This window comes from Anabas testudineus, chromosome 8, assembly GCF_900324465.2.
Source record: "Anabas testudineus chromosome 8, fAnaTes1.2, whole genome shotgun sequence".
Taxonomy (NCBI): Eukaryota; Metazoa; Chordata; class Actinopteri; order Anabantiformes; family Anabantidae; genus Anabas; species Anabas testudineus.
In genome coordinates this window covers 16,671,279-16,682,562 of record NC_046617.1, presented here as the reverse complement: position 1 = coordinate 16,682,562, position 11,284 = coordinate 16,671,279, and the positions used below count along the sequence as shown (strand labels likewise).

Genomic DNA, 11,284 nt, shown 5'->3' with positions numbered 1-11,284 from the left:
CCTCTAAGGTGATTTGCTCTAAAATGTTATGCAACAATAACCAGAGACACATCAACACAGACTCGAGGCCACATATTAAATTCAATTTCTATTGACACCTGCCACACACACATACAGTGTGGAGCAGGCTGGGTTATGAAATGCCAATTATATAATCTGCTTAGGGGAAGACACATTAAAAGCTCGCTGATGTCCAGGAATTATTGTGACAGTGTATTTTGGCACAGCACCTAACTTAGACTTATTGTGGAGAAATTATTAGTGTTTTTCAATTGTCTGTTTAGATCTGATGTTGTAAAAGCTGAGTGCTGATGATGAATTGTTTTACATATTTCTATAGATATCTTGAAAACTGCTTTGATTCTGAAGCTGCTGTGTAGGAACCCAAGACAGATGGCAGTTGCTCTTCCACACTGCTAGAAAATCACTTGGTGCATCATTTGAAACATGGACTGGCTATGGCTTAAACTCAGCAAAGTTATTAATAGAAATAAATTATTATTATGATCACTAGTATAATATACTGTCCTTGGTGTAACAGTAGGCCGCTCATACACAGTCCAGTGCCGTAGGTGGCGCTGTGCAACCTCACTGTGCAGCACTGCCGCGATATTAAACAAAGAAGAAGAAGAACCGGATGCGCAGCACACGGTAGCCCTTGTGGTTTTGTTTACATCGGTGTTTTCATGTTGAAGTACTGTGTATTATGTGTTTAATCTACAATCTACCACACATTAATCTTGACTAGTTATTTGTGGTTGTAATCCAAATATTGAACGCATCGTCACTGTATAACTACTTTTCTAAAAGTGTTAGCATAACATAGCTAGCAAACAAATGATTGAAACATGCTAACCAGTGCAGATGATGCTAATTTAACCCATGTGTTTTCTTCACTCTTTACTTTTTAAGCAGCGGTAGATGTGGTGGTGTCACTTCAGAGGATGAGTGCACTGGAGGAAATAAGACATGGTGATAGGCAGACATGCTGAGTCTACCAGCAGACATCCCTACCTAATGTGTTGACGCAGTGTGAATAAGGCATCAGTACACAGTATTAAAAAAACTCATGTTTATCAGCTACAACATTTAGCTGTCCCTCAAAGTTGTAAGTAATAGAAAAAACAGCACGCTATACCTGATTATAATGTATGATTGTGTCTCAATTTGTGTCTAAATCTTTGTTTTAGATTAAAATCTTGTGTGTCTTGTCAGTCTTCCTAGGACTTTACGTTTGGTACACAGTGAAATGTTAACGACTATTTCTTCACAGGGCTGTGTGTGCTGTGTCATTTAACTGCTGCTCATGATGACCACAGAGCCTGTAAACAATGACACCCTACGTGTGCTGTACCAGAGCGATGACTTCATTGTGGTGGACAAGCACTGGGACATCCGCATTGACAGCAAGATGTGGTACGAGAAACACACTGTGCAGGCCCAGCTTAGGCACCACTTCCCTCAGCTGGCAGACCCCAGCACTTACTATGGTTTCAGGTAAGAATCGCACCAATACTAACTACATCTGGTCACATAAATTATGCTTGTAGAGAGTTTCATGCTCATCATCTTTGTTTTTGTCCTACCAGGTTCTGTCACCAGCTAGATTTCTCAACCAGTGGGGCTCTTTGTGTCGCCCTCAACAAGGCTGCTGCTGGCCGGGCGTACCGTTGCTTCAAGGACCGCACCGTCACCAAAGCCTACCTTGCCCTAGTATGAAACACAAACACAGTAACACACTCACCAGTAGATGTATCTGTCTTAATTGATGCACAGTGAATATTTTTTTCTCACTTGTGTTTAATAATAAAGATAGCCTTAAATTCTTTGTTTACCAGATCCGTGGCTGGGTGGAAGAAGAGACTCAAACTCTGGAGTTTTCCATCGGCAAGAACTCCACAGAGGGAAAAACACATATGATGTGTATTGAGGGAACAGATGGTACATGAATCTGGCACAGCTTTCACTGTTTGTGTATGTGGGTGTTAAGATGCTTGAAGTTTTAATTGGAAACTCAAAATTTTGTCCAGTAAGCTTACGTGTTTCTCTATGATATCTAAGATCAGAATCACGTAAATACATTGTCATTACAAAGAAATGGAATCCAACCTTTGACATAGTTCACAAAGCATATAAAAAGTAAAAACATGCCGTTAAATATAAAACATATAAATTGTATATACACACTCATAGTCTCTGTTATTGGTGATTGAAATGATTTGTTGAATATTATTAAGCTTGACATGCTCATGGAAATGTGCCCAATTTGTTTTTTGTTTGTTTCAATTACTAGAATTTACTTGAAATAAAATTGTTTTAATTTTTCCTTTTGATTTTTCCTCCACGGTTTCTCTTGTCAGGTTGTGAAAACCCGAAACCTTGCCAGACTGAGCTAACAGTTTTGGAGTATGGGCTGTATGACGGAGATCCTGTCACCAAAGTGGTACTGCAGCCACTCACAGGTAAGAGCACTTGTGTTTTTTCACTCACGTAAAGGGAGTTAAACATTTCACTGTGAATGTGAAAGAGAGAATTATATGTAATTTTTCTAATTCATGATGTCATGATTGTCATGGCTCATTACCACTACCTCTACTTTCAGGTAGAACCCACCAGTTAAGGGTCCACTGCAGTGCAATAGGCCACCCCATCGTCGGAGACTTCACCTACAGCTCAGGAACGGACAACACCCCTTACCGTATGATGCTGCACGCCTACCTCCTTCACATACCCCTGGACCCTCAGCCCCTGCTTGTCTATGCTGGAGACCCATTTCTCCCCACGATGGATCCCAAGTGGCTCCCGCAGCGCTCTTTACGGACACCGACAACCACTGTGGGGGCCCTGCTGGAACGCAGGGTGGAAGGCGACAGGAGGATAAAAGAGGAGGAGCGTGAGAGAGTGAGAAAAGAGGAGGAGAGGAGGAAACACAAAAAGGAACAGAGGACTGAAGAGGAGAGTGAGGAGCAGAGGAGGCAGTGTCAGGAGTGGCTGAGTGAATGGGCTGGGGACTGATTTTCTTATTTATTTTAGCTGTTTACTTGTGAAAGTGGACCAGTACATCAATTTCCTCACAAATCAGCTGCTAAGACTTTGCTAGAAAAACATGTAAACTGCTGCCCACTATATACTTTACTGGGTCATAGTGCAGCTTCAAATGTGGGTTAACAAATCTGTGCACAGTTCTGTCTAGTTGTCAAGCCATGCAGATCATTTTAGGTTAATGGCTAATGTCCAGATATCACCTCTGGTCTCAAAAGCAGCATTTTATCTGTTTTAAGTCCAACATGCTGGTCGACATTTCACAAATTGTTTTTGCGATGTGCTGCATGGCTCTGACACATAAAATCCCATATAAAAGCATGAAGCTGGCCATACTGTCTGTTTCTTTGTTTTTTATCATTCAGTGTCTATGTCTACATTTTCATTCTTTATTGCTTTTGAAATAAAAGTGATGTTAATGCCTTCAAACTATATTTATTCTGTGCTATAAATCCATTGATGGAAGAGGACTTCATTACCCATCATGCCTTTGTAATCAGTAGGGAAGCGTCAGCAAGCCACTAGGAAGCGAGGCACCAAAGGCAAAACAGACAGGAGGACAGTGAGGGAATAAAACAACCTTAAAGAGTGGTGTCGAAAATTTGTCGATGGGTTTATTTTACTTAAACAATACGTTGGACGCGTAACTGAAATAAATAACTCGGTCAAGATGAGCTCCGAGGTTTTCTCGTATGAGAGTTTGGTTCATGCTGTATCGGGAGCAGTGGTGAGTTAGTCTCACTTTTCATTTCATTTAACTAATTGACTGAATAATGTTAGAAGCTGTAGCTATAAAGGTTAATAACGCCACTGTGCGTACTTTTGTTCACGCAAAACTCCGTTCAAAATGTATGTGTTTTGGGCTTAATATAAACCTATAGCATATTAAGCTGCCAGGATTTGTAAATCTCTAAATGTACAGACCAAACCTTAAATTCGGCTCTACCTATTATTGTGTACAACTAACCGAGCTCGCCGAATTGAGCTCATTTTATAGCAGGTAATGAAACGCAGCGTCTTCAATTGCAACTGTTTAACAGGTCATTATACACCTGTGTCACTTTAAATGATCAAAATTCACAATGGTGTTTGGTGTAAGATTGATTCCATATAGAACAGACTGGTGTGCACATTATGGGTCAGAATACTGACTGTGGCTTATTTTAGGGAAGTGTGACTGCAATGACAGTATTCTTCCCTCTTGATACTGCCAGACTGCGTCTTCAAGGTATTGACCACCTGAAATGGGCTATGATTTGCAGTAATTTTAGTAATCAGTGTACTGAATTTTCTAAAACAACTTGTCTTTTGTTTATGTTCAGTGGATGAAAACAGGAAGGCCAAATCAACTCCAGCCATTCTTGCAGAAATTGTCAAAGAAGAAGGATTGTAAGTGGACAAATATTCAGATTTGAACTTGTAGTTGTTAAGTTGCTAATAAACGTTTCTCTTTATGTGTAAGATTGATTTTACATACACAAATCTACACATAGTGGCTTTAAGCTCATTCATGTCTACCTGACCATATTGGTGCAAAGAGAACATATTGCAGTATGGAGACGTACTCTCAAATATGCTTCTGTGTTTGCTGCCCCTGCCCCACAGTCTGGCTCCTTACAGAGGTTGGTTTCCAGTCATCTGCAGCCTGTGCTGTTCCAACTTTGTGTACTTCTACTGCTTCCACAGTCTGAAGGCAAGCTGGCTGAAGGGAAAGCAATCAGTACCAAGCACTGACTTAATAATAGGCATCGCTGCAGGTAAGATGGTTTAATGTTAGGTTTCTGTCCACATCTTTTTTTGCTCATGACTGAGTGTTGTGAGTTGAACCTTCTGCACATCTCACAGTCTTGATTTGCTTCTGCTTCCTCATCTCTCCAGGTGTTGTAAATGTACTGGTTACCACTCCTTTGTGGGTGGTCAACACCAGACTGAAGCTTCAGGGTTCCAAGTTTCGTAATGCAGACATCCAGCCCACCAACTACTCTGGCATTCTGGGTAAATTGCCATTGTCTTCTCATGCTTTTGTTCTTATAATCCAAGGCAGTATTTATTCACCACTAACAGTTTGTGTTCTCCTCTCTCTCTCTATGTTTTTATAATTACTAATGTGCCCCTCTTGGTTCTTGCAGATGCCTTTCTGCAGATTATCCGTGATGAGAGTGTGGGAGCTCTGTGGAACGGGACCTTCCCCTCCCTGCTGCTGGTGCTGAACCCTGCCATCCAGTTCATGATTTATGAAGGTTTGAAGAGGCAGCTGAAGAGAGGAGGTCCCAGGGAGGTGAGCAAGAAAGAAGGAGAGATTAGGGACAAATATGACGATACACTGATTTGAACGAAAGGGAAGTGGGCTTAGAGAAGTGGGTTACAGGAAGAAATGCTGAGTAAGAAGGTTCAGAAATACTGAGAAGGAGGATACATGAAGTATTCATCACTCATCTAAATCATATCATTTATGTGCACAGACACTTAACATAACCATTTTTGGCAATGATAACTATGATGCTTTTTTCACACTATGTCACAGCATCAAATTCATACACATTTTTTTACTATTCTTGTTTACTAAATCACTGCACTTTACACTGTTTCTAAGTGATAGTATTGACACATTTAAGACATAATCCATTGTTTTCACAGTTAAATCATTGAAAACTTAAAAAAACGCATATGTGGGTGAAAAAAAGTGCTATTTGTGCTTATCCTATTATCTGGATGAGTACAAACTGGTCATGCAGAGACCTGCTGATTGTCTTCATGTGATTTTTTTTTTTTTTTTTTTTTTGAGTGACTTAAACAGAGACAGGGATTAACTAAACAGTTTTGCTCAGTATGTGGACCACAACTATTTCCCACCATATGCATTTTGATAATTGTATTTATGAATAAGTGTCTTATTGAGCTGCACAACAGCTGATTAGACTCAGACGAAGAATGTAATAAGTTTATTTCTTTCTCCCCCCTCTAAGCTGTCATCTTTTGAGGTCTTCATCATCGGTGCTGTGGCCAAAGCTGTTGCAACCACTGTCACCTACCCACTGCAGACTATACAGTCCATCCTTAGGGTAGGTTTTATGTGTATTTGCATTTGTGTCGGTCATTATATAAATGTTTGAAAGTACAATAAAATAATATCAATAAGAATTTAAAGAGGAAATGCTAAGTTTGATTTTACTTGTTTAACTCACAGTTTGGTCAGTTTAAAGATGCAACAGATGCATCAAAACTACTGTCCAGTCTCAGGACTATCAAGTGTCTACTGGTTAACAGAGTTAGGTGAGTACACACACACAAATAAAACCATTCATTTCACAGGATTCACAGCAATTTGGCTTCTCATGAGATTTAAAAAGATCCTTTACATATTTTAGAATGGCATTTACAGTAACCTAGAACATGTTTAGTCAGTATGACTTGATAATGTTATGCAGTCATGGCCTTTTTAACTATCTTTATTAATTAATCAACAATCATGCAACTCTTTAGATTTTAAGGTAAAAACAAACACAATTGATACAACATGTGACGAATTAACATAGTGTTTCCTGTTTTGACTATTCCAGGAAGTATGGCATCTTAGGTCTGTTTAAAGGCCTGGAGGCCAAACTGCTGCAGACGGTGCTCACCGCTGCCCTCATGTTCATTCTCTATGAGAAAATTGCCAGCTGCACCTTCAGAGTTATGGGGCTGAGCACCAACCACTACAAGAAACGTTAGTACTTCACAACCATGGACACTTGACCATATTAAAGGACTGACAAACAATAAATCACTGCTAACAGACTCTGTAAGGGGAATGTCCTGGATATCTGTAGCATTAGTCTTCACTGGCATCATCATCCTGCAAATACTTCAACCATTAAAATTATAAAATTACAAAAATCTTCCTTACTGTTTGGACTGTATGTATATGTTTTTTTCTTGCTTTTGTTCTGAGCTGATGAAGGATCTCGTGACCTTACTTAAGCACGGAACAAAAGAGAAAACAACATCAACTACTGTTCATTTTTCTAATTGCGTAGTAAATTGAATTTTTATTTCTGACAATCAATTGTTTTGATGCTGTCAGCAGGTGGCACCACAGTGAGCCTTCACTGCAAGCTGTTAAAATGTATTTCTTTACTATGCCTCAACTACAGGACATATGTTAAGTGTACTTATTGTATGTGTAATAATAATTTTATCTTACTGATATGTATTGCGATCCACCTGATTAGGGAGCTGCGTTTTAAGGTGGACATAAGTACTAACAAATCAAACAATAAAGCGGACGCCTCATTATCACTTGCTGAGTTTACAGAAGACGAGTTTTAAGTCTATGGCTACTTACAAAACTATCCTTTGTTGATATCTAAACCTTCACACTTGTACAGATAGCTAGGGGGGAAAAAATCTGTTTGCTCTGAAGTAGATTTTTCCAGCTTCTGGAAACTTATAGCCAAATGAAAACACGAACTGGTAGTATAAATATATGTGACGATTTTTTTATTTGTTGACAAGAATGGGGGAAAAAGTCCAAGCACAAATAACATGACATGGATTGGTATATTTTCATACATGTGCTAGAGGCACATGTTCAAAAGTGTTAAATCAGGCATCAAGAAAACATATGACGAGAAAAATAAAGAAACAAAAAACACCTTATCCTGTCAATAAGTGTGTGCCACCTACAGAAACGTTTTACTCATAAAGTAGATAGAGAGTCTGACTTACATGGTGTTTGTCCTGCCAGTGTGTGTTGAGTAATCTAAGGCATTTTATTCACACTTATGATTGTCGACAGCAAAAGCTCTTCGAGGAGCCAAAAAAGCAAAACCACAGCAAACCATTTTTGTCAGTAAAACGTGTGATGACCTATTATCATTTTGACAACAGCTGGCTAAATAAACCTTAACAGATTGAACGACACAAAAAAAACTATGCTTCAGCCAACCAGTGTCATTTTCCTGAAACACCAAGTAAAGGATGGTTTGACACCATAAAAGGTGAGTTCCCTGAATACAACAGTGCTGTTTGTGAAATGCTGGTCTGAGCAGGGTTTTTTTTTTTTTTTTTTTTTTTTATATATGAAAAAGTACATAAAGTTTTGTAACACACGGTGACAATCACAAATAAATGAGTTTTATCTTGAGGCATTTTTGTTTTGGTTTACAAATCCTTGCACCTTTGAATTATTAAGTTAGGACTCTGATAATGGACAGTAGATTTCTGTTACAGGAAAGGATATAGAACCAAATTATGCATTTGGGAAAATAAATGTCTTCAAAATAAAGGTTGTTAAACAAAAGAAATCCCCAGTTCCCACTGAATCCATGTCTACACCTCTTTGCAATTCTTTAGAAAAATTCACAACCTAGACTACTAGTATTTCCGCTGTAAGACAGTTTCTATGAGTGAATCGGGAAAAACAAAAAAATCGAAAAAATTATTAAAAAAACATCAAAAGGAGTTTTAGATATAAAAGTTGTCATTTGAGCAACACTGAAGCCAATGTTGCTTCCATCCAAACCATCATACAGAAAGACACCTGGGTCTCTCATCTTGTTAGCACTGAAGACAGACAACATAAGTCTGACTCACATCTGTTTGCATTACACGCTTAACCCTTGCCTCAAGTCAGTGGTGGGTACACATCCTGGAGGTTTCTGTCTGAGGTAACAGGCTTCAGCTTTGGTTGGTTTAGTAGCTCTTGTTGACAAGTCGTGACCAGCTGATTTACTTCCTGTTTCTGGTGAGAGTGCATCCCCGTGTTATGGACATGACTGACCAGCTGACCCAATGTTCACCCCAGTGATGTCTTAACCATGAGATCAGTTGTCTCTGGATTCACTTAATGTCATGATCAACACTGCCTGGAAGGTCCTTAATTGTATCTCAGCCTGAAAACGCCAAAGCATGCTGCCACACAATTTTCATCACCTGGGAGTCTCTTTCTCCTTCTCTTCTCCCTGTTGGGTCATTGATAAATATGCTCAAAGTACTGAGGCTGAGGATTCTCTTTAACATATTTCTGAATGTACCAGCAGGTTAAGTGGGCTTTCAGGTCCTCTTCTACCACAAAATCCATGGCAGCCTGTCATCACACAAGCAAAAAAATACATTTAAATAAGTCTGAAATTTTGTATAGAGATTTTGGTCACTGATATATATATTTAACAATTAAAATTAGGCCTTCTCTTAAAACACTAAATGATAAACAAAAAAAGTGTTTTACCTTAGCAAGGTGCTTGGCAATTCCTCTCCCTCTATATGCATCTGGAACTTCAGTGTGTTGCAAGTCTACTGTCTTCTTCCCAACATATTCATACAGAAGAACTGCACGATCATGAGATCCTGAGGGAAGACAAAGGTCACAGCTCTGAATTTATCTCTACCCCACCCAATTTCATACAACCCCCTCCTTGCTTGGAGATGCTGAAATTAAACCACTTAAATATGCAAAAGCCCATGTTAAAAGGCAAAGCATAGCATGGCATGGCAGGTCAATACAGAAAAAAAAAAAAAAAAACAAGTACAACAACATACCAAATCTTGTACTGTCTTGCATGCTACACAATCTTATGCTAGCTAAGTTACTGATCAAGCAGTTTACATGCAATACTACAATGGGGTTTCTCAATAAGACAAATAACAAGTAATTCAAGTCAGTGAGCATTCAATCATCAGTGTGAGATAATATGGCTGCATGCCAGGGTAACAAAATAACATGGCCTAACCAGGTATAGATAAGTGCTTGTGGAAAGGGGAGAATGTGGCTGAGTGGAGAGAAATAAGAGGCTGATAAAAATCTTCTATCTGAATGCTGGAGATTCATTAGAATAGATAACCGGTGCAGAGAAATGTGAGTTAAAGTGTCTTCTGCAGCTGGATGATAGTGAAAGTGGCTTATTTGCTTCCAGGAAAGGAGTGAAGAAAAAGTTTTCGCCGTGCAAACAAAACAAACTGTTGGAAGTTACAAGTCAATGAAATCTGCATTGTCTGTTTGACCAAGCACCATCCTCTGACTCCCCGAGGCTGATATATAATCAGAATAAAGACGTGACATTCCGACTAGGTGAAACAAATAGCGCCTGTGTGTCTGAAATGGCAGCTGGAGTTATCAATAAGGGTACGACGACGATGCTGGCAGCAAAGAGAGCCTCACCGACCTCTGGGCTAACATTAGCCAGCTAGCTAGCATGCTAATGTTTACATTCTGAGCTTACCATTTAGCCTTATAACAAACTGCCGACGCTTTCTATCGTGCTCCACTTGAATCTGAGAGTTGCTTGCGTCGAAGGCATTCGCCTGTGCTGCCTGTGCCATAGTGGCTTGCTGAGGTGGACGAGGATTGTTGTGCTATGCTACTTGACAGCCTTGCTAACTCAGTAATGGCCCCATGAAGATGATGAACGGTCAAAGCAAAAGGAATCAGCTGTGAGGTGACGTCAGGTGACGTCCAGCCAATCAGCGTCAGGGAAACAGTGAAGCTGTGTTTTCACAAGCATTAAAGCTGCAGCATGTAATTATTTTAATTTACAATTTATTATTTATTGACTAATAATTCCACCACCTAGTATTATTTACTCGTACGTATAATTATCTTTAAGTACTGCATATTTTTATTTTGATGTTATAATTAAACTAAAGTAGTTTATACTAGTAGAGTACTATAAAGTGGTACATTTCACTTTGAAATGTAATTAAGTAGAACCACTAAAAATATCTTATATACTAATGTAATGTTCAAGTGCATGTACCTGAAAACTGTTCTAACATAGCAGCTAACTCAGCTGTTCTTTTCCTCTCACAGTTTGACACACTTTGTCCTGACTACAAAAATAACTAACTATAGTTTTGGTTCTTTAGCTCCCATTGCACAATATATGTTGTTCTAGCTTGAAATAACATTATTGTTTTTCTTGTTGAGCAAAAATGTCAGAAGAGTGATGTACAGCATCTTGTTTTGATAGGTCACGTCAGACTAGAGCTTACAGATCTGTGGTGGCAGCTGTGTCGCTGTGTGGTTTCAGCAGAGGAGCTGCACAATCAGCAGCCAAAGGTTTCTCAGACAATACAGAGTGAGTTCATGTGTTTACTGTTACAGCTGTGGATTGATCTGACATAAAATACATTATTTCACATAAATCTGATAGACATTGATAGTACTTCTAGACATTAGACAGGTACGTCAAGTTCACTTAAAGTACTGTGTTGTAATCCTGTTAAGCTGTTGACCTAATCCTACAGAACTCTAATGGAGTTT

At 39.1% G+C, this 11,284-nt stretch overlaps 3 protein-coding genes across 8 annotated transcripts; 2 read left to right on the top strand and 1 right to left on the bottom strand.

Annotated features, from left to right (window-relative positions):
- The first annotated feature begins 630 nt into the window (after positions 1-630).
- Positions 631-3,091, top strand: rpusd1 (RNA pseudouridine synthase domain containing 1). Of its 6 annotated transcripts, none has more exons than XM_026359478.1 (7): positions 631-651; positions 916-1,108; positions 1,274-1,497; positions 1,590-1,713; positions 1,839-1,941; positions 2,361-2,462; positions 2,603-3,091. In XM_026359478.1, the coding sequence occupies exons 3-7, from the start codon at positions 1,307-1,309 to the stop codon at positions 3,013-3,015; spliced, it is 933 nt and encodes a 310-aa protein (XP_026215263.1). In that variant the 5' UTR covers positions 631-651; positions 916-1,108; positions 1,274-1,306; the 3' UTR covers positions 3,016-3,091. The 6 variants fall into 6 exon arrangements, with proteins under 6 accessions (XP_026215263.1, XP_026215400.1, XP_026215332.1 ...); XM_026359615.1 differs by having other exon boundaries at positions 635-651; positions 913-1,108; XM_026359547.1 differs by having other exon boundaries at positions 643-694.
- Positions 3,092-3,557: 466 nt separating this feature from the next.
- slc25a17 (solute carrier family 25 member 17) lies at positions 3,558-7,323 on the top strand. The gene is made up of 9 exons (XM_026359777.1): positions 3,558-3,769; positions 4,210-4,270; positions 4,365-4,431; positions 4,648-4,799; positions 4,921-5,037; positions 5,172-5,320; positions 6,009-6,104; positions 6,230-6,315; positions 6,603-7,323. Exons 1-9 carry the CDS (start codon positions 3,713-3,715, stop codon positions 6,754-6,756), a joined length of 939 nt encoding a protein of 312 aa, XP_026215562.1. The 5' UTR covers positions 3,558-3,712; the 3' UTR covers positions 6,757-7,323.
- A 175-nt stretch (positions 7,324-7,498) lies between these two features.
- On the bottom strand, positions 7,499-10,427 carry natd1. Its single transcript, XM_026359791.1, has 3 exons — positions 10,245-10,427; positions 9,254-9,372; positions 7,499-9,112 (listed from the first exon to the last, which is right to left on the bottom strand). The coding sequence occupies exons 1-3, from the start codon at positions 10,342-10,344 to the stop codon at positions 8,996-8,998; spliced, it is 336 nt and encodes a 111-aa protein (XP_026215576.1). The 5' UTR covers positions 10,345-10,427; the 3' UTR covers positions 7,499-8,995.
- Between the last annotated feature and the right edge of the window lie 857 nt (positions 10,428-11,284).